Consider the following 27,894-nt stretch of genomic DNA (forward strand, 5'->3'; position numbering starts at 1 on the left):
TTGCCATGTAGTAGTCTCTCAATAAATATTTGTGGAGTGAATTTTTAAAATGTCAGTTCACAAATATAATCACAAGAAATAATTCCATCTCTCTCTCTCTTTCGTACACACACACACACACGTTATTATGTCTTAATCTGAAACAACAACAGCAACAACGGAAAAAATTTTAATTGCAAAGCTGGCAAGTTTAAACTTCATATGAAAAGGAATAAGAATCAAAGTCTATTAAATATTTGCAATCTTCTCTGTTCCCTCATTATTCAAAGATAGGATGACGAAAGGAGAAATCAAGAATCTCTAGTTCTAGTGAAAACACGTGGCAGAGAACAGGAGCTATAAAAAGGCATGATTAATAGCTCAAACATAACTAAAATACCCAACTGCACAAGGGCCAGAAGAAGGTGCAGAGACAGTGCAGCTGCATCTCTCATCCAGTAGAACGTGAGAACTAAAACTGACCCACCGGCCCTGTGGAGACAGGATGGTCGGCGAAGACTCTCCACACAGACACACACCCTCTGCTACTACCACTGGCAACGATATCTGCACTTGGAGTTCTTCTCCTCCTGAACACTTTCCGCAGTGAGCATATGATGCTAAAATAAAGGCATACGGACTTCTTCTAACCCAATTATTTCTTGAGAATGAGAAATAACACAATCAGCTTTCAAATAACAGATTCTGGAAAGACTGTTTGTTGAAAACTGTTGGAAATTCAGAAACACATGGTTGATCGATTAAGTGTTAAAATATTTATTAAATATGGGAATCCACTGCAAGAAAATGGAAGTTCTTCCATTGCACTGAAGGCTTTGTCTACGGCTGGGCAGAGTCATTTCAACAAGAAGCTCAGAAAGGTGCTTCTGATCACAGCTTATGTACAATGGGACCCAAAACAAGAGAATGATAAAAACAGAAAAGCCAGAATATAAGAAAAAAGGGAAATGAGAATGACTAAAAGTTGTATTAAAAGCCACTGCTAGAAGGGTGCATTTTACATGCTAAAGGGTACATGAATTTTATGGCACATGAATTATATCTCAACAAAGCTGTTATTAAAAACTCTATTAAGGGGCGCCTGCGTGGCTTCGTTGATTAAGCGTCCAACTCTTGGTTTCAGCTCAGGTCATGATCTCCGGGTCGTGAGACTGAGCCCCACAGTGGGCTCCGTGCTCAGCACAGAATCTGCTTGTCCCTCTCCCTCTGCTCCTCCCCCTGCTTGTGTTCTGTCTCTCCCTCAAATAAATAAAATATTTTTAAAATTTTTAAAAATAAAGTATAAAAACTATATTAAAAAATTTAGGATTGTTGTCATAAAGACATTGCAAATGCAAAGTTTTCACAGAAGAAAAATGGACTTTGTTATAAAAACTGCTGCTGTGTATAAAATTTTGGGAGCCATTTCGTCCTCAATGGCCTGTTCCTTTAGATTTTTGCCTTCTGAGGCTCTTCAAATAAAACATGTTTTTTAAAAAGAAAATACAACGAGCTATTAAAATAGGGGATCCTATCCTCTAATCCAGTTCTGTATACAGATTCCAACACTCAGCCTGGTTTAGGAACCCAGAGTCCAATTTAATCCCACCACCCGTTAGCCGCTTTGTGTCCTGCTCTCACTTCCTTTCCTCACATCCTGGCCAGCAACAGCCCCATGGAGGATACAGACTACTGAGGTCTCAGCTGATGCAGAGAGACCTCCCATCCCAAAGTAATGAAGCTGCACTGTTACTCATTCAATTTTAAGAAAACAAATCCCACCTGATGTCTGAAATGATATTATAGAAACAAAATTACAGAGCATAGAGAATATAATCGATGATATTGTAATACATGTCCGGTGACAGATGTTAGTTACCCTTGCGGTGAGCACAGCATAGTGTATAGACTTGTGAGACCGCTATGTCGTACACCTGAAACTAAGGTAACATGATGTCAACTATAATTCAATTAAAAAAAAACAAAAAACAAAAAACACAAGATTAACTTGTTCTGTTAAATTCCCCAAAAGAATTCAATGACACCAAAGCTGGAACCCATCATGACCACCAGGGTCCAAGCTGTTCTACCCTCCTGGAACATTTGAAAGGAAGCACAGCTCTCACGAAACAATCCAAGCAATCCAGTGATTTGTGTACACAAGAAACTCGGCACTGACTTCATACCAAGAAATGATCATTATGGAAGCTAAAAAAAAAAAAAAAAAAGAGCTAACATTTATTGAGCTCTTACTATATGCTAAATGCGCAGCCACAAGCTTTACATGTATTATCTCCTTTAATCCTCACAACATATGAGCTAGGCACTATTCTTAATTGGTGTAAAAAGTTAAGTGTGTGCTAAGTTCACACAGTGAGCTGGTGGCAAAGGCAGACTTTGAAAGCATGCAGCCTAATTCTAGGCCCTCCAACTCTTAATCACTATCCTAGAATACTTTCTTTAAAAAACTGTATCAGGGACTTATTTCCCTAAAAACTAAGACACATTCTTAAAAAATCATGGCTTCTACAGTAGTAAAGTAATACACAAAAAATCATAAAGAACTGATATGTATAACAAAAAAAATTGTTAATTTTGCAACAAAAGTTACCATGAGAATGAACAGGTAAGCCATAATAATTTATAAAAGTATTTGCAATAACCAACAATAGAAAAGAATCCAGAATATACTTAAAATGCTTATATATTAGTAAGAAAAAGACAAATACCTCAATAGAAAAATGGGGAAAGTATATGAATAGACCATTTAGAGGAAGAAATACGATCACCAAAGGTGCTCAATCTCATTAGGCATCCGGGAAACGGAAAGTAAAATAATTAGACACCATTCACATCCATAATATTTTTATAAGTTTTTAAGTCTTAGCATTCCAAGTGATTATAACAATGGAGATATACAGAAGTTCTCACACACCGCTGGTAAAGTGTAAACTAGTGTATCACTATGTAATCTGGCATGATGTAGAGAAGTTGAGAATTCACAAACCCTAGGAATCAACAATTTCACATCAAAATGTATGTCCCACAAAAAGTCACGCACATGTGTCTCTCAATGGCAAATACTGTTTATAAGAGCGAAAACTTGAAAACAATCTATAAATACCATTAATGTAAAAAGAAATAAATGATGGTAAGTTTATAACACAGAAAGCCAGACAACAATAAAAAGGAAAGAATTCAATTATTTCACCTGTACCAACACAAGAAACTGAAAATCAATGTTGAGAAGTAGCAAAAGAATATATACGATACCAAATACCTGTATGTACAAAACACACAAAATAGTAATATATATTGTTTATGGATAAATATTTATGTAGTTAAAGTATAAAAAAGCCAGGAAGGAGGCACACTAATTGCAAGATAATTATTTCCCCTGAGAAGGATGAGGAAATGGAAGGCAGGAGAGCATCAACAGAATCTATAATGTTTATTTCTTTTAAAAAAAAAAACTATTAAATTTGTGTTGATTCTGTGGGGTACTCACAAGAGACAAGAGTGTCTCTCACATTATTCTATTTACCTTTTTTTGTATGTTTGAACTATTTCAAAACAGGAGCTTTTTTAAATTAAAGAAAAAAATTGTCCTAAAGAAATTTTCACAAGCACCTTCACATGGTCGATTTTGTAGATGCCACATAACAGCTAAGGGAGGAATAACACGAGGGTGGAGATGTCTCTAATACCGTGGCGAGAAAAACTACAAGAAACAAAAATTAATGGCTGAAAGCTGCAAGGAGGTTCATGTTGACTCAACTTTCTAAAACCTTTTAAAGGGGTGTCTGGGTGGCTCAGTGAGTTAGTGTTGGACTCTTGATTTGGCTCAGGTCATGATCTCAGGATCGTGAGATGGGGCCCCATGCACAGCAAAGAGTCTGCTTGAAATTCTCTCTCCCACGCCCTCTGCTCCTCCCCCCATGCTTCTGCTCACATGCACACACTCCCACTCTCTTTCTCTCTCAATATCTCTCTTTCTACATAATAAATCTTTTAAAACCTTTTAAACCAGAGCTTCCCAAAGCAAGAGCTGCCTTGTAGGTATTAGGCTCACCTGCCAGGAATCCTTAGAACAGTTATATTTATTTATTTGAGAGAGAGAGAAAAGAGAGGAAGGGCAAAGAGAGGGGGAGAGTCTTAAGCAGACTCAGTTGAGCACGGAGCCCAAAGCAGGCTCAATCTCACAACCCTGAGGTCATGACATGAGCCGAAACTGAGTTGGACGCTTAACCAACTGCGCCACCCAGGTGCCTCAAGGTGATAAAAATGTTTTAACATTGACAGTGGAGGTGGCTGCATGACTATTAGAATATACTAATAAATTTTGAGTTGTAAACCATTGCTAAATGGGTGAATTCTAGGGCATGCAAGTTATACTCCAATAAAGCTCTTATTAAAAATATATACACAATTAAAATATACATAATTTTGTTCCTGAGGTTACAATGGGTCAGCTGAAGTCATGAGAACTGCTAGAGTTCATTTCTACGGGCCAGCTACTTGATCCCGAGATTTTGATGTGGGACCTCCTCACTATCCTATGCCCTCACTTTCCTTTTTGGTCTTAACCCTTTCAGATCCTTCAGTTACACTAACATATAAGTGCTTAAAAACAGCTCAGACTGCCATCCCTCCCTGGGGTCTCTTCTTATACTAAAGGAAGTATCCTCCAGCAGTGTTTTTTTCTGATTTAAATCAGATGTGCAAGTCTTTTAGCATCATGGAAATTTCATGGAGTAACAGTCCTATGTAGGTAATATCTACCTCCTAGGAAAAAAAGTAAATATTTTATTTTAGCTTGTTAGGTCATAAAACGGTGGTAAAAATTGGAGAAAAATGAAAATAAAATAATAGACAAGAAAATATCTGGGACTTAATGGGAAAAAGAAAAAAAAGATGTACTTAGTTCAAAACCCCAGTTTAAAAAAAAAAAATCAAAATTCCAAGAACAAATATCAAGGGAACTCCTTGGTTGAATATGTCATATGAGTTGAGATCCATCAAAAATACTACATGTCACTCTCCCACAAGACAAGCATCATTGTCTTAAAGAAAATGCAGCTCCAGGCACCAAATGGCAAACTCTGGTGAATAAAGTCACACACAAAGGTTAAAAAGCTTGGATTTATTTTTACTGGGAGAGATGAGGCTATAAACTGACATGAGTGATTCTGTCACAGTGATTAAGGTGGCAGAGAGACTGCGAGGCGGCCTTAGGTGGTGGAATGTCAGTGTGACAACCAGGGTCCGAGTTCCCACTGCTTTCTCCACAGTTCTCCTTCCTACCGTCATGGCCCTGCCTTTCCTAATAAACTCTGCCTCAAACCCGAAGCAAGAGGGACAGCTATTTCAGCTCAGATGCTCACAGTGATGGGGTCCTCACAGACCCTGGGCATACTATTTACAGGGTGTCGCTGTTAAGTTAGCAAAAAGACATGGGGGAGGAAGAGAACAAAGAGGTCACAGAGAAGGCAAAGATGTGGAAGGAAGCCCATGCTGCTTTCGAGTCATCCCAACAAAACATTTTAATAATCTGGAAGAAAGAAATACTATAATTATTGGAAATACATCAAAAGTACATAAAATTAGGGGCACCTGGGTGGCTCTCAGTCAGTTGAGAGTCTGACTCTTGATTTTGGCTCAGGTCATGATCTCAGGGTGTGGGACTGAGGCCTGTGTCGGGCTCTGCACTCAGCACAGAGTCTGCTTGTCCCTCTCCCTCTGCTCCTCCCCTCCACCCTGCTCTCTTTCTCAAATAGATAAATAAATCTTAAAAAAAAAAAAAAAAAGTACAGGGGTGCCTGGGTGGCTCAGTCGGTTAAGCATCTGCCTTCGGCTCAGGTCATGATCCCAGGGTTCTGGGATGGAACCCCACATCAGGCTCCCAGCTCAACAGGGAGCCTGCTTCTCCCTCTCCCTCTGCTGCTCCCCCTGCTTGTACTCTCTCGCTCTCTCTGTCAAATAAATAAATAAAATCTATTTAAAAAATAATAAATAAATCTTTAAAAAAGATAAAAATTAAAATTAAAAAAATTTAAAAGGTACATAAAACCAGTAACATAAATGTTCACAGAACTTTTTTTCATCTTTGAGACAGAAAATTGAAATAAACGCAGACTATAAATATTTGCTGAGCCTCAAGTATGCATCAGGCAGAACACTAAGCAGGGAACAAACAACAATGAATCTGAATGACAAAGTTGCAGCCCAAAGTTACACAGTCTCTCTCATGGGGATACCTTCTATTAACACACCTAAGTGCCAGTTGCTCTAATTCCCCTGCACCAACACACACATACAGGGGAATAATTTTATGACAAGCCTCTGAGGCAAGTTTTACTTTGACTATACCTATAAAAGTGCCTCGTCATTTCTTAATACTGAGTCTGAATCCTGGCAATATAGTTTCAGGTCACTTGAGAAGAACGTAAGAAGGGACACGCTCAGCAAGTGCCCAGCATAGACTGAACACATAACTCAGAGTTTAAATCCAGGGAACGACCAGCAATGAGAACAAGAACAAGGATTTTAGGAGGGCAATGAGTCCAGCAGTAAAGAACAGAAGGGACACCTCACTCCACCTCCAAAGAAGAGAAGGAATGAGGGACGACTGAAGGGGAACAAAAGAAACAAACAGACAGAAAAAAGAAAAGCCACACCAAAAAACAGGCTTAAAGGTAAGTAGTAAAATGGGAAAGCTTGTTGAACTGTAACGCATTTTCCAAATGGCAAAATAATTAAGTTCAGCAACGTACGCCGGGGATGGTTCCCAACACAATGTAAATAACCTTTCAGACACTTGTTTTTTTCTTTAGTTGCTAAGAGAAAAAGAGGAACTTGACCGAAATAGAGTGGGGGAAAAATACAAAATAAACCAAGGGTCATAGGGAAAGTGAACAGAGCAAGACCATGCTCATGGGAAAACAGCAAATGGAAAGAGGTAACAGACAGGGATAGAACCCGTACTGAGAGATGAAGAGAAAAGAATTGACCAGGGAAAACTTGACCTCACAACAGGGGTTTGGGGACACGAGAACGGAAAAGGGCTCTGTTAAATTCACGGCATCAATGACTCCATCGGGCCAACACTTGCTTGTTGAGCACTTGCTAAGTACAAAGCTCTGGGTCAATGCTGGGAAGAAATGAAAATGGAGATGAGGATGCGTGACTTCGCTCCTTGTTTTTCTGTATAATTAAATTAAAATAAAATAATTTCTATCCCATCACCCTAGGAAAACTGCAAACTTAATTGATTTCATAACCAGAACATTTAGGAAATGTCCTAAACAACTCATTAATCAATAACCTCAAGTAGATTTCACATGGAATGGTTAAGCTATAAATTAATAGCATTCTCCCTTCATTAATCATGGGACCCTTGTCTAGGCAAGATCATTAAGAACTATAAGAACACCATGCTAAGTCATAACATGGGAGAACAGTTTTGCGGTCCTGAATAAATTCATCACCTTCAGGGATGTTTATCAAAGTCAGTAAAAATCTTCCTAAGAAATGATGACTTAGCTATTTAACATTAAGGTAAATTTGTAAATGCATCTGTAGAAAACAAACTCCCATTCTTCTTATTAAACATTTACCTAAAGTTTTCTTGGAAAGCACAGGAAAGTACTGCTAACTACATATAATGTTAACTGACCATGAAAATAACCCACTATTTATGGTAAACAGAGACTAATACTGTCCCCAGCATGACTGCACAAGATTGACCTCAAGACCTGACCTTTACTGCATGGGTCTACTGACCTTTGTCCCACATTTTCCTTAAGTTCTTTCCAGCTTATCTTTTAACTTAGGCAAAAGACTCGACAGGCAAAATATCCCATGATGGAAACTGAAACTATTATCTCAAGCAGTAACGACTGCCCTAAGAGCTCCAGCCGGCCCAAACCAACCAGATGAGTTTGAGCTCAGTCACTGGCTCATATCTGTGCACATGGACCATGGAGTGACAGTTACGCTTATCTCATTATAATGCTAAAATCTCTGCCCAAAAAGGAGCACAAACCCCACTAACATAACACCCAACATATATACAGGCATGTTTCCTTGGGGTGCACACGAGACCTTATGCCTGCCTCCACAAATGAGAACAAAACCCCCCTTTCTGTATATTTACACTAGCCCTAAACAAAAGGAACTCATTCACCCTTGTGCAGGGGTTTCATGGCTTTGGAAGTTATTCCCTGTGACCTCCTTACCTGCTGCAAGTAAACTTTCCTTTGTGTAACAACTCTACCTGGTATAGTTCCTATCTGTAACTATAGTTCCTGTCTACAACAAGGAGTGAGCTCATGTTAGTTCGATTACAATACCAAGTTATCCATCAAAATAAAACAAATTTTCCCAATTCTTACTTAACAGAACTTCTCAACCATTAACATACCTTTATTTAATGCATACAACATGGCATTCAAAATGAGCCTGCTGCTCATTTGTAGAAACCAAGTGTGATTTTTCAGAGCACGAAAAGCAATTAATCTTTAAGTAAGCCTCATCTCCTGACCCAGGAGAGGCAGTGTCTACAGTCGGAACTACATAATGGGGCAGAGTGGGCCCTGTGAAGTCCTCTCCCACTAGCCTGCGACATTTAAAAATGACCAACAAAGAGTAAGATGGAGGAAGAGGAGGAAGAAGAAGAAGGAATAAACAAGAATAAGCATATGAAGAAGAAGAAAAGGAAGAAGAGGAGTGAGGGGAGAAGAAGAAGAAAAGAAATGGTTCTTCCCTCTGAAACAGACAAAACTCATAGGTGGATTAAATCACAGGTGCCATCCGACCATGTCAGGCTAAAAAACACCAGGTTTCCTTAAAAACACAAGATCTATTTTTTGTTTGTTTGTTTCAAAAAAACACAAGATCTAAATCAAGAGTGGAGCCAATCACTAAAACCTGGGTGTGTGAGATTAAAAACTTAGATTGTGCCTCAGACAGTTTCAGGGAGCTCTAGTTGAGCGGGGAGGATACTGCACCTGGCACGGTACACCCAGTATCTTCTCTAAATCTGCTTTGTGATCTCCATGAGCCTTACCTTCCACCACACTTCTACCCACACCCTGCTCCTGCCCACGTTCGGATGACCTTAGCTCACTCTTCAGCCAACTGCTCTTCCAGCCGACTTTAGACTAAAATGACCATGCATAACCTTGACAGCTCATTATGCCCATGAGGGTCCACAGCTGGGTTCTGGCCAGACCCTTGACAGGCATTAATGAATAGTGAATTCACAAAAACCTACAGAACCCAGTTTTGTGAAGTGTCGGCTGCATCTGCAGCATCTTGCTACGTAGGTTCAAAGAAAGAGAAACCACTTAAAGAAAATCTTGAGCTGTGACCAGGAGTACCAGTCTGACTCCAACCTCCTGACCTCACTAGTGGGAAATGAAGGCAATTTCTCCCAACCTAACCTATTTAAAAGACAAACCGAAAAAAATAAAAATAAGAACAGCAATTGATCAACTAGAGGTAAAGGCTATAGACATGAGTCAGTGCCAAGTAGAATAAGTGGTCTAAGAAAACTGTCAACCAGGAGTTCTCCTGCCTTGGGTAGAAAATTTTAAAGCCTCTTGCAAAATGTGAGCCCTTGAGACCCATCTTCAGGAAAGTCTCATTGATTTCTCATCTTCAAACGGTTATCTAATATTCTTTACTTGGGACAAAAAAAAAAAGAGAAGAAGAAGAAGAAGCAAAAGGGCAACCATCGCTCAGTGCTAAAATCTCCTGGTACAAAATTGATTTTTAAAAAGGAGAAAAATGTTGATTTACCCTTGCTGATACATGCATATGATTCTGAAAAATCTCTTCAATATAAACAAACAGATTGCCGAGGGTGGGGGTCAGGGGGTGGATTAAGTTGTTTACTCCTTTCCTTCCCAGTTATAACTGCTGATATTTCTGGGTCGCAGTATGGCATTTTTTTATTTTCGAAATTGAATTACATATAATAGTCTGTTCTAGGAAAAACAAAACAGATTTTGATCTTAAAAGCAAATCAAATGATGAAATCAGAAATAAAGGACCACTAGAAGTCTAAAATCATCTTTTCATAATCTGAAGTATTTATATTTTTAAAAATACAGCACATTGAAAAAGTAAGCAAAAAATAGAAATACAGTACATGGAACTCTATTGTAATCATGTGTAAAATAATTATAATTATCAAAAGGGTCCATAAATTCAATATTTGAAGACTAAAATTTATGCACGCATTCATTCTTTTAACTCAGTTCCGAAGAGGACTCCGGGATGTTTATATGGACACTTACAGGATAAAATACAAATTTTAAGCAGATGAGGAAACTGGGGAGAAAGGAAAATTCATCACTCCAAGAAATATTTATTAAGTACATACTCTGGGCCAGGCACTGTACTACACGGTGGAGATGTGTGGAGACAAACAGATAAGATCACTCTTCTTACTATTCTCGTAGTTTTATATCCTAATGATGGCACATTGGAAGAAAGACAGTAAGTCAAACGTTAAAGAGAATGTTGTCAAGGGCGCCTGGGTGGCTCAGTTGGTTAAGAGACGATCTGACTCTTGATTTCAGCACAGGTCATGATCTCATGGCCGTGGGGTCGGCCAGCGTGGGGCTCCTAGCTCAGTGCAGAGTCTGCTTCAGATTCTTCCTCCCTTCCCCCTGCCCCTTCCCGCTGACACTCACTCATGTCCCCCCCAAATAAATAAAATCTTAAAAAAAAAAAAAAAAAAAGGATGGCATGTGCTGGCAAGTGCTAGGAAGACCACAGCATAACATGCTGTGATAAGGAGGGTGGGTGGGAATACTTCAGAGAAGTGGACGGAGGAAACGTAAGGTTACTTTTTCTATGCCTGAGTATTTAATTGAAGGAGAGCACGCATAATGAAGATGTGTACAGATATGACTTTCCGTATTGATAAATGATCACAAGTCAAGGGATATTTCAGAGGACCCTTGAGCTGAAGTGGGGATGAGGAGGAGTTGGTTGATGAGCTAGGATGAAGCTGCCAGGAAAACTCATGTTGTGACTTTGCCTTGGAGGAGGGCACAATTTGCCTCTAAACGTCTGGCATCCAACTTAAGGAAGGAAACAATTACATGACAATTCTCTCCTCTTGGTCCTGATTAGGCACCATCCATAATGTTCTCCAAGATTTCAATTAATCCTGTAACTGGTTTCTCAGGAATATTTCTTACAACGTCCTTCAAAATATCCTTTAGAAAAAGTCTGGTGAATTATTAAAGAGGTCAGGGATGCAAATGAGAAAACTAATACCAATTCAGATATAAAACTCTTGTGACTAACTTAAATCAAAAAAGATTTAAGACATTAAAAAATATGTATATCTTAAATCTTAAGGCTACACAGAGCTCCTCAACCCTGCATGCAAATAGGAAATGCACCGGGGAGATTTTTTAAAAATACCCCCACCCCAGAATCTCAGTAGGTGAGGCCAGCACTCGATGGAGGAATAGATGATAATTCCCCATAAATTGTTTCTCTTTTTTTTCCCCCCATAAATAGTTTCTCGTAAGTGAGTTTCTGGTGGATAAAACTCCAACAAGTACCCAGAGGACAGATAGTCTTTGCTGCCATTTAGATGTAGATTCAAATATTTCTATGTGGCTAAAAGAATATCTGAGGTAGAAGTAGAAATTATACCCATTCCTAGGAATGAAAACACAAAACAAGTGCTAAACAGGACATCAATTCACTCCCGAATGAAGTTAGCAACCTGAGCAGGACTGAGAGTTTCTCAAAGAAATGTTAGGTTGATTCCAAAACAGAGATGAATGGGTAACTAACTACATGTTAAATAAGGAGCATTTATTACAAAAGGATTATTTTAGGTGGATCTCTAACTTTCTGTTTGAGAATTCTTTTCCCAACTCTACGGCTTACTAGATGTATGACCTCGGACAGGTCAATTAGCTTCCTTAAGCCTCAACAGCCTCAATTATAAAATGGATATAATATCTACCTCTAAATGAGATTATACATGTGTATCACTCAGCACAGTGCCAGGTACATGGTAACTATTCAACAAACACTAATTCTTATTTTTCAATTCTTTCCCTCAATATTTGCTTTCTAGGGCTTTTATTACCAAAGGAAACACATCCAACTGGATGTTCACGGAATCTATCATTTTGGTTATTACTGATTATGTATGTCTTTCATCCTAGGGCTTTGGCACTGGGGACTCTACAGCTACTTGCTCTAGGAAACCACAAAAGCTATTCTGTATCTTTTTCTTTTGAAAAAAGGAGTATGGATCCCCATTTAGCATTTAATGTTTCTGGTTTATGAAACTTCGAACACAAAAGAGTATACATAATTTTGGTACTGATGGCTGAATATTAAAATCTTCAATTTACAAAGAAAGATTTAACAATAAGTATACACATCCAATTCCAAAACAGAACCCAGGCCCTTCAATAGGTGTTTTTCACCTTTTAAATGTTAAACATCTTTATGTAGTCCATTCTCACTCTCAAGTCAGTAAATATGATACATTCTTCCTGTGTCCTGCAAGCTGCAAGAAATATATATTCCATGGGACAAATGTTAGGAATCTTTGACCTCATTGCCATTGAATGACATCTAAAGAAATGTTCCTGGCCTTCTACCATCAGGCCAGTTAAGCACTGAGGTTAAGCCCAGGCAGTGCAGTGGAGTTAAAGTGCCAGGGTTCAAACCCCTTCTCAGCTACCTACCAGCTTTGTGGTTTTACAGCTGGTACGTATTACAGGTCACATGATTCTTGTAGGACTGCAGTGAGTTAATGTGTACCAAGTACCAAGAAAACTGCTGGGCACATAAAAAATAACCATATAAGTTATTGTATATTAAGTATTTTAGTATATACTATAACATATCTATAAGCACTTCTCTCTTTCCTGTTTTCTGTCTCCTTCCTCCTCCTCACCATACTCCTTATGTCCCTTCCTCTTCTGCTCTCCCCCTTCCTTTAATTAACATTCTTTTTCCCTTTGGAACTTATTCATGAAAATTAATGATAAATGTGGCCTTATCTGAGCCGCACTGGAGCTACTGAGTTCTAGTGACCTTACAGATTCCTGCTCTCAGTGAGCCATGACAAGAAAGCAGGCCAGCCTCCATGTACTTTTAGGAAGGGCCCTGTCATTAAAAATGATAGAACACCTGGCATTCTTTGAAATGTGAGAAAGCAAATAAAACTAAGAATGTTTTTTATCAACCCATAAGCTCTTAGAGTCATTCATAGTTTTCCAGGTATAGCTGTAAAGAAGCAATGAAAGATGGGTTCTTTTCATACACAGTGAGATCATTAAGCAGAACTCCAAAGATGCCCAAAAAATGTATATACAAATTGGGATCTCCCACAGTAAAACCAAGACCTAAAGAAAACTTCCACAATCCTGAATATCAATTTTTTTTATCTGTTTAATTGTAAGAGAAGCATGTTGATAGCTTCCTATTTATAGCAGAAGAACAAAGTTTTGATTGGTGGCAAAACTTTATCAATATTGAGTTACTTAGGTTTAACAAATGCACATTAAGAAAAAAAAATTGTCTGTGCTATCCTTGCAAAATACTTCCAAAGCTATAATTCCTAGGAGTCCTTTTCCGCCAGAGAAGCAAAGCAGTACTGCAGACAATTTACCGTGAAGCTGACTCAGTGCTCCCAAGTGAAACAGCACAATTTTAAGTACAGCTCATCCATGCTTAGGCATATGTATAAATATATTCACAAAAATGGAGTGCACTTCTACTTGCCATCTTACTACCAGCTTGTATTACTGATTATCAAAACTATGATAAATTATAGATCAATGTTTTTGGTACCTGACTACTTGAGAAGCTACAACATGATCCAGGGAAAGAGAGAAAAAAGTAGCCCATCTCTTCACTGACAGCAAAGACTTCTGACAAAAAGAAATTCCGCTCTTTGTAGAGAAATACAATCAATGGGTGAAAAACAAGTAATTGAAAATACATGAGGTGAACACGCAACAAAATAAACCACCAAATAACCTACCTCTGATGCTACAGTAAATATGTCATGCTTGGCTAGCAAAAAAAAAAAAAAAAAAGTAGCCACTACAGTGCTTTTTCTTAAAAACAGCAATTAAGTGATTATCAGTATCAAACCATCAATACGGTTCAGTAGGTACTATCTTGCCATATGGATTCCCAGTTAAAAATGTTTTATCCATTGATCCACAAACACACAATTCCTTCAGCACAAATAACTTCAAGTTTGAAGAATGAACGACTCTGAATCATTTAAATACTCTAGTTCTGAGTGCTATCTTATGGGACTGAAATTACTTCAGAATAGACAACCTTGAGGATACCAAGGTTACCCACAATCACATATGATTTCTTTGACTATCATTTCTAGAACTTTACAGCAAAAAAACCTTTCATTATGGGCTGATCATCCCACTTAGGATAAAAATAAAGTATGCATTCAAGTAACTGGCCATGTAGTAAAGAAATCTCTTATAATATGGACTATTATCGACAGAATTATTATTTCACCCCAAATTGTCAGCATTTTCCCAGAACCAAAAGAAAAATTTCTTCCAAAAATATGAGTCTTCTTTTCCATTTAGTGATCGAAAACTGAAACGAGGACACATTAAGAGTAAAATTAAGGTGTTTTATACCTTCATAGTTCTTGTGAGCTTTCTGAAACATTGAGTAACACATTGCTGGTTTCCTTACTCTAGGCCAATGGCTCATCTTACCAGGTGAGAAGTAATTCCTGAATAGGGTTAGATGACCTACAAGGTCTCTTCCACCTCTAGAACTGTTAGATTCTACTTAGTTATGTAAATTTTAGCAATTTGTAACTTACTTCTGGGAATGTGTTAAATTCGGGCAATTAGGGCACCATTTTGCATTAAAGTGATGTCATAAAATTTCTAAATAGTACTCAAGCAGCCTGAGGGAGTAAATGTTATTTAACTGAAACTCATATAGTGCTTACAATATCCCCAGCATTGTTCTAAGTAGTTATAAACTCATTTATACAGTATTTTCAGTATACTTAGTAACTAAATTCTTATGAAGCTTAATGAGTATGGGAATTAGCATTTACCAATAAATTAAAGTGAACAACCACTTTCACTTACCCTTTAAAACTAATATTATTCATTTCTAACAATTAGGATCATCCCACAATATTATGAATCTGCTCAGTTACCTCTCCTTACGGAAGCCCTTCAATTGCCTTCAGGACAAAGTCCAAAATCCTCCACAAATCATGAAGGTACTGTGGCATCTACTCTGCTTTCTTGTTTTGGCTCATCTGTACCTTAAATTCTAACTATTTGCACTTAACAAACATGTGTCCTGATTCCCACCTGCCCACTAATTGCTGCCTCTTTGGTTTGATATGCGCATCACCTTCCTTTAATCTGGCCAATTCCCACTCACCATCAATACACAGCTAAGGCAGCACCTCCCCATGAGAGGCCCCCTGACTGCTCACCTGGTTTAAATACTGTGTTTTCTCTGCTTCCACAGCTTTCTGTGATCACCTCCAGATTATCACACAGAAGGGCAGAGTATAACTCCTTATCCATTCATACATCTTCCCACTTGTCTGTAAATTCCTTAAAGGCTTGAACAGTGTCTTTTATCTCTAAATCCCCAGAGCCTTGTACAAAAATTGGTATACAGTATGAGCCCAAGTAAATAAATGTCTTTTAAGCACACAAATCAGCAAATGAATATATAAGCTTTGTGAAATGATAGAAAGGCATCCCAATTTTATTTCTGAAGAAGAAAGGAAATTACTAAAAATATCTACGGGTAGCTAAGATGCCATAATTTTATCTATTTAATTACCAGGGAACTAATAAGGGCCATATATAATCAACTTGAGTTTTTAGGTCCAATGCCAGCTCTCAATGAAACCCAAAATGCAAAAATGCAGGAAAACTCCTTAGTTTCCTAACTGCAGGAAAATTTGGCATATGGCAACTAAGTCTTCACAACTTTAACTACCAGATTCAAGACCTAGTCGTCGGGGATTTCTAACTGTAGTTTAAGAGCATGGTAAACTGCAACCTCCCAGCTGATCTAGACTTCCAACCACATGTACCGTGTGTACCTTACAACGTGCCAGGCTCGTAAAAATTCCTCTGATGAGGAGTGCCTGAGTGGCTCAGTCGGTTAAACATCAGTCTCTCTCTTTTTTTTTTTACTGTTATATGTTAGTCTTTTATTACATGTATTTCCATATTTTCATATACACATATGCATTTTTTTACTAGAACAAGATCATAATGTTGTAAATAGTTTGTTTTCTTTTCATCATCTTTCTCTTTCCCTGTAAGTTCCCACAGCATCTAATACCTCGATCATACTGAAATTACTCTAATTGTCACACAACTATTTCCCCAAAGCTAGTTTGTCCAAATCAGGGTTTAGGTCCAGAGCCTGCATTTTACCCAGTTTGTATATCCCTTAGCTGTGTTAAATCTAAAACAGTCCTTTTCTTTATCTGTTAATTTTCCTGCTCAATGTTTGTCTGATCACTTCCTCATGCTGTCACTTAGCCTGCTCCTCTGTTCCCTATATTTCCTAGAAATCAGAAGGCACACCTAAAAGCTTGATCGATTTCTGTTAATAAATTTTGTCTAGAACACATTTTGCGTGCCATTGTATGTTTCACATGGCATTTCTTCAGCAAGCACGTGCCATATGGTTTTACCATCACTGAAACTCAGAGTGTCCTCTGGGTTGCGTGATGGCCGCCGCAGCTGGCTGCTAGCCGGTGATGTGATTCCCCCTGTGACCAGAGTATTCAGTATGGAGTTCCTTTAGCAGCACACAGATGTGCTGTTTCCCCTCAGCCATTCACTGTGTGGCCAGTTCCTTTTGACAGCCCTGGCCTGAATTAACATGCATTACAAATCACAAAACGATGATTTTCTAATGTTACCATTTCTTCTGCATTTACCAGCTGTCACTCCTTAGTGAAAAAGAGCTTTCCCTAATCAACTAGACCCATTTGGTTACTCTGAAAAGCATTCGGACAAGCGTCGGACTCTTGACTTCAACTCAGGTCATGATCTCAGAGTTGTGAGATGGAGCCTGCCATGGGCTCCGCACAGGGGCATGGAGCCTGCTTGGAATTCTGTCTCCCTCCTCTTGTGCCCCTCCCGCCCCCACTTGCAGCATGTGAGCATGCTCTCTCTATCTAAAAAAAAAAAAAAAAAAAAGAAGAAATTTAAAATTGTTACTTTCAATCCTAATGTGAATAAATAATCTATTCACACTGTTCAACCTAAATCCTACCAGTTCATGCATACCTCACCAAAAGCCAATCATTCTTCTCAACTGTGAGGTTTATTATTGTAAGAAGGAGAAACTGCATGTGTCCAAGGTATCTTCCACCCCAAGTGGAAAGGCCTATGATCCAAAAACTGCTGAAGTCGTGCTCCATAAATGGAGGGAAAACAAGGAAGACTGGCCTGTTTTCCAAAGGTGGTGGTCTTTCACCAACACAGTGAAGGGCAGGGGGTACCTGAAGACACTACCAGCACGAGGCAGAGACTTGGAGTTTCCAGGTCCAGTTCTCCGGGGTTTTTTTCTGCATTTCTACTTTCTTCGGTTGCCCTTCTTCTCCAAGAAAGTCTTTGTGATTTGTTTTAAAGCACTGGCTCTATCAGCAAAAATTCAGACTATAAACTACAGGATGAAACACCAGTAGTTTCGATGAATAAATTGAAAAGAAAAAATCAAGGAAATGGACATGGGGAAACTATGCATTAAAGAGACTCAAAAAAATTAACTAATTGCAGTCTATAGACACTGGGTCCTGAATCAAACAAACTTAAATATATGTGTTTTACATTTATATATATTTTTCAAATATGTTTACATATATTTAACATATTTATTTAATTTATATTTATATATTAGGTATAATGGTTACATTTTTGAAAGAAGCCTTTTAGAAGTGCAGAGTGAATTTTTTATGAATGAAATTGTATGATTTGCTTCAAAATAATATGAGAAGGGAAGAAAATAGGTAGGAGATAGATAAAACAAAATTGACTATGAGTTGCTAATTGTTGAAGCTGGGGGTTCATTATAATATTCTGTCTATTTTGTGTGTGTTTGAAGTTTTTCAATCAAAAGTTGCAAATGTGTGCAAGAATATTCCTCCACAGAAATAACTCTCATTTACTAAAAAATAAGACGGTGTCCCCTACTTCTTCAGTTTTACTATGAAAACAAGTTAAAATGAAAGGGGAAAATAGGTATTTATCAAACGTTAATTCAAATAATAGAATCCTTCATTAAAGCTTGGCACATTAGATTTCTACTGCAATAATCAAACTCTGATGGATATTACCGTAGCCCTTTAAATTAATTTCTTACATGAAAATTTCAACAGAGCCTTCAGCTGCAAATTTACAGATTTAAATGGCATTTTTCTCTTTTTACATATTTCACACATATAGATCAAATACTAAGACTATCACAGCATCAACGTGCATCTTAAAGTATTAAATCTATTTGCACATGTGAAAATGTTCAGCCTGCCTTGAGGTCAGCGAAGTTTACATTTTCAACCACATGAACAAGTTCTACCTTAATATGTACTTACAGATGAATGAACTGTTTGCCAAGTCTATGTATATAAACACAGAAATTGTTTACAGAGCCCCAAAATCATTACCTAAATTAACAAGTTCAAAATACTTCTCAGGCATTAGCTGTGGATGTGTGATATTGATATAAACACGGGTAAATCGTAAACTTAGATGTTTAAAAAACATAGTTTATAAATGCCCAATAAACAACACGGCTGGCTGAAATGGACTGCTACCAATGAAGAAATGGGGGAGGAGACGCCTTTCCTGAAAGGTGAAGGCGAATGGGTACATCTCTGGTGTCCACAAACTGTGTGACCTGAGAACACCGCAGTTTGGCTTGTTTTTACAGTTTGAGTTTAGTTAGGGATGTCTAGGCTTGTCTTTTCATTTGTTCTACAGTACCAACCTTGGTTTAAATCACGTACAAAGTCTTTCTGAGGATTAAAACAAGCACCACAATAATGATGATGCAAATCCTGCCCAAATATTATATCCCTTCTTGCCTATGCACGGCTTTTGCCTGACAGAAGTGAGAGGGTCTCCGCCCCTTCGCTCAGGATACAGCACTGCAGAAGACATCCCGCACAAACTCCTCTCTAGCAAAGCTTCGGCCTGTGGATCTTTGAGGGGTTTTGTCTCCCCCCCGCCCCCCCCCCCCGCTTCTTTTTTGCACAGGGAGCGCCATGCATGACTCGCATTAGGACTGCGCTCATTTCACCAAAGACACTGCATCTCCGGGGCGACGGAGAGCAAACGTGGGGTAGGGTGGGCCAGGCCGCGCCCAGGCCCACCCCCCGGACCGCGCCTCTCACCTGCCTGCCGCCGGGGTGGCCCCGCACCCGCGTGTCGAGCGCGTCGTGTCCAGTTTCGTCTTCGCCGCCGGAGCGGTAGAGGAGCCGGAGTGGCACGATGCTCTGGCGCTCCAGGAAGCGGTTTTCGTTCCTCCTCTCCAGCTCCGTCAACGAGGCGTCTCCTCCAGGCAGGAATAGGGTGAAGAGGGAGTGGGGAGAAAAGGAGAAAATAATGACCCTGACCCACACCTGTGCCTTCTGCGGTCGGACGTCTCCTCTATGAAAATCCCGCTGCCCCCTCCCTCCCGGTCCCTATCTGAGAAGGACGCAGAGACACCAGCCGGAGAGCCCTGGACCAGCTCATCTGAGATCATCCAGGATCGGGGCCCAGAAGCACGGCACCCCTTTCCCATCCTCCGCATTCCTCCTCTTCAGAAGAGGAAAAACAGGCATTTGACCGAAGGCTTCTAATGCATCCGCGCGCCCCCACACATGTATTTTTGCTTCACTTCTCACCACCCTTCTAAATAAAAAATCTCCCCGCGCACTCGGGAAACGGGGATGCCCGTTTCCAGTGCGCTTGAGGGCTGCAAAGACTCCCCGAAAATGGTACGTCCCGAAGCCACAGAGGGTGGCGAACTTACCTGCCCGGTCGCAGCGCGCCGGGGGGCAGGTCCCCAGGGCGCAGAGCAGCAAGAAGGGCACCGACGCAGCCGCCGCCGCCTGCATGGTGCTGCCGTCAGCCCGCCTCGTTCGAGACGCTCAGCTCCGCATGCCCGGGCCGCCGGGTCCGGCTCCTTCGGCCCGCGCCCCCCGGCTCGCTTCGGCCGCCCCCTCCCAGCCCCGGCCGGTGCTGCGGCGGCCGTGGCGCTGCAGCCTCCGCCGCGGCGCTGCCTCAGTGCTGCATTGTGCTCCGCGGGCGCTTCCGCTGGCGGGGGGAGCGAGCGAGTGCTGCATTGGGCGGTTGGCTGTAGCTAAGTGGTTTCTAGCGCCTCCCACCTCATCCCATGGCAAAGGCTCCGGCGGGCGAGGAGCGCTCGGCAGGGAGCGAGCGCCTGGTGCACTCGCCCCCCGCGCGCGGGCAGGGGCGCGCGCCGGAGAGTCAGCTGGGAAATGTAGTTCTCGCTCCGCATCCCGCCGGTCTGCACCAAGGTGCGGACTGTCGCGACGTCGTGACCACGGAAGACAGGAGTGGGGGAAAGGGCAGAAGAGAGGTCATCGCTGGCAGGCCTCCTGGGCACCGAAATATTCCAACTGTGCCGCTGCGAGAGCCAGTATTCCTTCACTCTGTGCGTCCGCAAAGAACCGTAATAATGTTTTCCACAGATTCAGTAATTACTTAAATTATCAAAAGGGAATCACACCCTCAAGAGTACGGGGTAAGTTATTCATTGAGGACCTACTGTGTGTCCGGTGGCTGACGAAGCAGGGGGACACAGTCATGAACCACATGAGTGTAAGAGGCACGTGCTCTCAGATATAGTAAACACCGTTTTTTTACATTACAGTGTGAAAGTGCCCTGGTAATGCTTAGAGAAGGATCATTAACTCAGCCAGGCGAGTCAGGAGGGCACAGCAAGAAGGTCAACGCAGACACTGGAAGGCTGTCTTGGATTTAGCCCAAGTGTCCAGGATGTTTTGTCCTTTCTCTGATCTCTGCCTGTCTCAAACCTGTTTGTGAAAACCAGACTTGAGGAACTCTACCTTCTCGGGCTGCTAATTCCATTTTTGTCTAATTCCAAATGTTAGAAACTGAGGATGAGACAGTAATAAATTATTATTAATTAACACTCATGTAGTATGACGCAGTTTTTCTGAGGTCACATATAATGTCGTTCGAACTTTGGATCAGCAATTTGATAAGCAGTAGTATTCCCATTTCAGAGAGGAGGAAATTCAGGCCTAGAGCTGCACCTTCCAAATACTGTAACCACTAGCTACATGTAGCTATTTAAATTTAAATTAATTTAAAATAAATAAAATGTAAAATTCAGTTCCTCAGTCACACTAGACACATTTCTGTACTGCCTATGACTAGCAGCTACTGTATTGTAGAGCAAAAATATAGAACATTTCCATCATTGCAGACAGTTCTATCGGACAAATGTGGCTTAGAGAATTTAAAGGACTTTTCCTAAGGTTCCATGGCTAGTTATAGAGTAGACTGGATATCCTGCTTTCAGATCTGAGTCTTTTTCCAGAGTTCCTGGTGGAACCTGTGTTTTGGTTCTGTAAAGCATGCAGGAGAATCTTACACATGATGCTCTGTGGAGATGTTTTTTCCTTCCCCAGTGGAAAAAAAAAAATTTTTTTTACCTCTGCCTCTTGTGACATGGTTTCAGGTTTCCATCATGATTTGAAAATACACTCCAGTATGTCAGTGTCCCAGCTAAAGTGTGGTACTCAGTATTAAATACAACTTACACATGGTTTTACAAGCAAACAGTAGAGAGGGACTCTTTTCTCCTTTGAGAGAACATTCTATCATATTTAGGTAACCAAAGCTCATTGATCTTATAGTCATTTCAAAAAAATTTCCCCAAATTTTCAAATAACTAAGACACTTAAGAATTTTATATATGACATGCAATAATAGCCTGAAAAGGGGCTAAAAGATTTCAGTGATACACTTTAGTAGCTACAGTAAAAGAGAATTAAAACCCAAGGGATTGGAGGCACCTGGGTGGCCCTGTTGGTTAAGTGGTGGACTCTCAGTTTTGGCTCGCTCATGATCTCAGGATTGTGAGGTCCCTGAATGATATTCTTGGTGTTTCTGTTGGTTTTGTACCTTTAATTAGAAAGGACTATAAAATAGCCACACAGATTCTTTAGTTCTACAGTATGCAAATACAAATAGGTTGTAATATTAGGAAAACTTTTGTTTTAATGTGAGAATGAGCATATCCAATTTCTGCTTTACGGTATTAAAGTTTTATTCCCAGAGCTAAAAAAAAAAAAAAAAAAAAGCTAAATTGCGTGTGTTCTCTGGAAAATTTTCTATTCAGATCCTTTGTCTATTTTCTAATTGGATTGTTTGTTTTGCTATTGATTCGTATGAGTTAGTTATATATTTTGGATATTAACCCCTTATCGGAAATATGATTTGTAAATATTCCTTCTATTCAGTAGGTTGTCTTTTTATTTTGTTGATAGTTTCCTTTGCTGTGCAGAAGCTTTTTAGTTTGATATAGCCCCATTTATTTTTATTTTTGTTGCTTTTATTTTTAGTGTCAAATCAAAAAGGTGATTGCCAAGACTAATGTCAAGGAGTTGATGTTGAGAGCTGTGGAGTTGATTAATAGAACATGGTTCCTTTAGGAGCAAAATGGATGGACAATAACAAGGTAATTTCTCAACATGTATCATTAAAATAAATCAGCCTCAGGAGGCTGTGGGAACTTGCTCCGATCAAGAATCATGATCTTCTATTTCCAGACTTGAGTCAGTTTTTCAACCCAGAAACCACCAACTGAAGAAAAGGTCATGTTCCGAGGAGAAGGACCCCACATCACATGTTAAATACACATAGTAACTATTCCCTTAGCTCTTCCTCCAAAGGGACTTACCTCCATTTACCTAGGTAACTGCACTGGAGAAAAGGGTAAGAACACCCAAATAACTGTTGGATGCAGGGTCTGAACAGTCAGTGATACCTGGGACCCAAAGCATCTATTATAATGGGGGCATGTGGGAGCCAGGTAATAAATGGAGTCCTGGCCAAGCTTTGGCTCATAGTGGGTCAATAATGTCATTTGCTTAGCCTCTGAATGTTTTATTAGAAAATACTTAGTACTTCAGTAAATCACCCACATTGTATCTCTGACCTATAGGGTAAGAATTATAGTGAACAAGACCCCCCGCCAAAAAAGGAAAAGAAACAGAAACAGAAATTTAAAAGAAGAAAAGACCAAGTGAGAGTCTGAAACTGCCTCATTCTCTCAGCCAAATAATAAATCAAAAACAGTATCTTAACGTGGGGAGATGGTAGTGGTGGTGACGGAGGAAATTGGTGCCCCTGTTAAATACAAATATCTAAAGATGGTTGATTCCCATCCTGATATTCATCTGGGTTATAAAGAATAACAGTAGACTGCCACAAACTGCACTAAGTAGTAACCTATTGCAGATGCAGTGCCAGATGTTATTTCCTTTTCTTTGCAAATGAACATAACCTCAGGTACGTGATATGCAACCATTGTTTGGGCAGATGCATAACTTTCCAATCCAGTCAGAAAAAAATGAGGAACAGATTGCATTCATAGGGAAAAGATTACAGTATACATTTTACTTGTCCTCTGTTATAATTGGAAAAGGACGCCATTGAGAACATCACATTAATCCATTATATTGATGATATATTTATCATACCACATGATTAAGAAGTTGCTAGCACATTGGAACGTTGGTGAGGTGCATGTCCTCCAGGGCATGAAACATGTACCCTAATAGGATTCAGGGACCTGTCACATCAGTAACATTTTTAGAGTTCCAGTGGTCAGGGGCATGCCACAACATCCCATCCAAAGTAAAAGACAAATGATTGCATCCTAAACTTCCCAAACATGAGGGAAACAATGCTTGGAAAGCCTCTTCAGATTCTGGAAGGAGTATATTCCACATGGGAGTACTGCTTCTGCCCAAGGGCACGAAAGGCTGCCAGCTATGAGCCAAAAATTGCTCTGCAGTCATATAACCAGGCAGGTTCAAAGGTTTGAGAGTTATCAGTGGTAGGAAAACTGGAGTTTATGGAAAGCCCCAATAGGGAAATGACAACTTTCCCTGGAGGCTTAGAGTAAAGCTATGCCATCTTCAGTGGAGAATTATGTACTTTTGGAAAAATGAAAATGGATTTTTGTATGAGATGATGACATGAGAGACGAAGCGCCTGTCTGTGGGGCAAAAACCATCATGTGGTCACAACTACCAGTCATGAGCTGAGGTTCTGTCATTAGATCTATTAAGTCATCAAATTGGGCAGGTGCACCAATAATCTATTGTAAAATGGAAGTGTACATCCGGGATTGAGCTAGAGCACGACCAGAGAGCTCGAGGAGAGAGCTCAAGGAATAAGTAGGCAGCCCAGGTGCCCATGTCATCCACTGTATGGCGTCAGTTCCTCTCCCTCAGGTCACACCTACAGGTGTATGGGCCATCTCTTTGGACCAGATGGAAAAACTCAAACTTCGATCAGGGGATTAGTTGCTTCTGTGGGTACAAGCTGAAAATACATGGTAGGTGCCATACAGCTCCACTCAGTGGTGGCACTGAAAGCCAGTCACAAGAGAATCTTCCTGATGGGCAGAACTTCAAGTGGTATCGCCTTTGTATGGAAAGAGAACGGCCCAAGTTTAGAATATATATGGACTGCTGGGCAGTGAGAAATGACATGACTGGCTGTTAAGGGACTTGGGAAGAAAAAGATCTGAAGATTGAATATAAGGGGTAGAGGCAGATGGCATATGGGTGTGGGCATGAAGTGTAAGCATCTTCATATCACATGTTAATGCTACCCCAATGCTGGCACAACGGGTACATAAGCAAAAGGATTATGGTGGCAGGAAAAAATCATGTATAGGCATGGGCTCCTATTCACTGAAGTTGAAGTTTCTGCTGTTGCCAAATGTTTAACCTGCCAGAAACAGAGACCAACGCTGACATGGCACAATCCCCCAAGACCAGCCAGGCACCAGATGGCAAGCTGGTAATATTGGGTACAGTAACATAAACTGCAATTTTCTATACATTTAAGCACAACCAAGTGAAATAAACTTACAGGGGCTTTGATAATTTCCACTACTTTCTTCAAAAAGAAATTGTGACATCCTTTAACAGATATGGCTGTATTAATCTGGTTCCTTCTACTCAAGTCTTATTGTTTTGGTCACACACTTCTTCCAGTGTTCAAAACTGGAGTTTTTCTTGCCTGAGTAACACATTTTGTGTCAGATTTTTTTTTGCATTTTTAATTGCCCAGGATTCTTCCTAGACTTTTCCTTTTTTTTTTTTTTTTTTGGCATGGTATTTTAAGGAGGCTGCTTCCTTCTAATATTGCTTACAAAATTAATGCTAATTAATGGCCCTTGTTTGCAAGGGTTTAAGTCCTGATTTTTAACCTGACTTGGGCAAAATCACTAGTTTGTATAGTTCTGTAGGTGGGCATAATACTGCATCTTGGAATTTATGAAAACATGGATGCTATACTACTTTTTGTGTAACAGCATTAAACATTCCAACTAATGCAGCTAAAAGGCTAGAGTGCCCTTCCATTTGATCTAGTTGTCTTTATACTATGCTATTCCTTCTCTTCAGACCCTGCCCCACTCTCCGTGACAAATAATGTAATCACAGCATATGGCTCATGCATTACATTATTGGTCATAGCAAAGACTTCAACATCAGCAAGTCTACAGCGGCTGATATCTAAGGTAATTTGGCCTCATCTAGTACCTCTTGAGCAACCTATTGTGTAACCACCATTCTTCTAGACCTTTAATTTGGCAATCCCATGATTTACGATCTAGCTAGCCCAGTGAGGGTTTAGTTTACATTATGCTTAAAAAAGTTTCCAGGGCGCCTGCGTGGCTCAGTCAGTTAAGCATCTGCCTTCCACTCAGGTCATGATCCCAGGGTCCTGGGATTGAGCCCCACATTGGGCTCCCTGCTCAGTGGAAAGCCTGCTTCTCCCTTTCCCCCTCCCTCCGCTTGTGCTCTCTCTCAAATAAATAAAATCTTAAAAAAGATTTAAAAATCTTTCCAGATATCTCTGGGATGCTTGGGTGGATCAGTTAGTTAAGCATCTGACTCTTGATCTCAGCTCAGGTCTTGATCTCAGGGTCATGAGTTCAAGCCCCATGTTGGGCTCCACACTGGGTATGGAGCCTACTTAAAAATTAAAAAAACAAAATCTTTCCATCTCCTTTGGGAGAGGCCTATCATCCTTACTTTTCACTCTACTAATGAAACAGCATTGGAATGATTCCAAACTGAAAAGTGAAACAAAACTTTGCTCGGTCTCACATTAATCAAACTGCATTTATAGAAATTGGTAATGTTTAAATACATTACTGTAAAATATTCCTTAGATAGCAGAATAGTATTAACTACACAACTGTCCTAGCACTTAAGTGTTTAAAAAAAAAAAACTAAATTTTTATCTGATAACCTACAATCTCACATTTCCGGAAATAAGGATTTGCGTTCAGTGGTTTTAGGTTTAAGTGTTAAGCATAACATCTGTTTCCTATTCCTTTTAAAAGTAGGTAGATTTTGTCTTGACATGCATCAAGGTTCTCTACAAATTATAATGTTAGAATTAGTAACATCTATATATGGTTCCATAAATTATTTTAATATACTAACCTACGTATGCAAAGAAGTCACCGGTTTCAAAAACCATTTAAAAGATTCTATTGACATGTAAAATATACCTTTGCTACAACTGCTTGTTATCTTAGAAAAATAAACATTCATTTTAAAACACAAAACCATTGTCTTCACTTAGCCCTGTTGGTAACTACTCCTGGAAAAAAGCCACCAACTTTCAATCCTACACTGTCTGTTGCTCACAGCTGAAAGTTAATTAGGGTTTTTTTCCTTAACACCTTTCCACTTTAGTGCTCTTGTTATCAAAGAAACCTTATCATGTTCTTGCTGGGATTTGTCTAGATGCTTTTGGCACAGCCTGTCACTTTCCTTCAAGCAAACCAAGTTTTCTATCTACCCTGCTGAGGATATTTGAAGCTTCCTACTTCTGAAGATGCCTTGCTGCATTAACGATTAAGTGCCCTTTGGTGAACAAATTCGGGAACCAAACCATAGTTAAGTGCTTAGGTAAACACAACCAAAAAGGCACCATGACCAGGTGACCATATGCCTTGGTAAAAATTAAGAGAAAGTATTCATTGCCTCTACCTGGATGCAACTTCATTTGCCAGGGGCCAGTACTTACTGCGTACTGGAGGCTGAATTACTCCCCACCACCCTCTGCTTGGTTGGGTGCCCATCTGCATAACACAACCCACACAAATTCTATGTGGTGGTCCTGCTACCACCAACTGAAATTTAAGCATTTTTTAAAATGTGAAATACTTATTATGAAGATCTTGAGGGAGGGTGTTTTAAAGTCCAGTGTTCAAAATAATACTTCAAAAATAGTGCGAAAACGAAGTTTAACAACTTTTAACTATTGGAGGGGTTCAGTTTGAGTCTTTTACTCTGTATTAAATACAACTAAGGCAAACAGTGCCACTGCAAATTGAAGAAACTGTCACTCTAAAGTACAAGGATCACAGAGCACGTTTAAATACCTTTCAATTATCTGGAAAAGTAAGGGAAAAAATACCTTCTACAAATAATTTTCCAACTTGCATCTAGATTTCTAGAAGGCTGTCTGTAAAAACTGACATAGACTTACATATACAAACATGCATTTGTGACAGAAAATGCTATAGTAATTGACAATGGAAACAAGGTTTGCATGGATACACTGTAAAGAATATTTCAGT

General features: G+C 39.8%; 1 protein-coding gene across 1 annotated transcript in view; it reads right to left on the reverse strand.

Moving 5' to 3' along the window:
• ADAM22 (ADAM metallopeptidase domain 22) overlaps positions 1 to 19,843 on the reverse strand; it is a 213,965-nt gene extending 194,122 nt beyond the window's left edge. The window contains exons 1-2 of the mRNA XM_040644568.1: positions 19,793 to 19,843; positions 19,412 to 19,702 (exon numbers count right to left, since the gene is read on the reverse strand). Coding sequence (XP_040500502.1) covers positions 19,412 to 19,702; positions 19,793 to 19,843 — 342 coding nt within the window. The remainder of the gene's footprint in view (positions 1 to 19,411; positions 19,703 to 19,792) is intronic.
• Positions 19,844 to 27,894: the final 8,051 nt, after the last annotated feature.

This window comes from Ursus maritimus, unplaced genomic scaffold (assembly GCF_017311325.1).
Source record: "Ursus maritimus isolate PB19 unplaced genomic scaffold, ASM1731132v1 scaffold_3, whole genome shotgun sequence".
Lineage (NCBI taxonomy): Eukaryota > Metazoa > Chordata > Mammalia > Carnivora > Ursidae > Ursus > Ursus maritimus.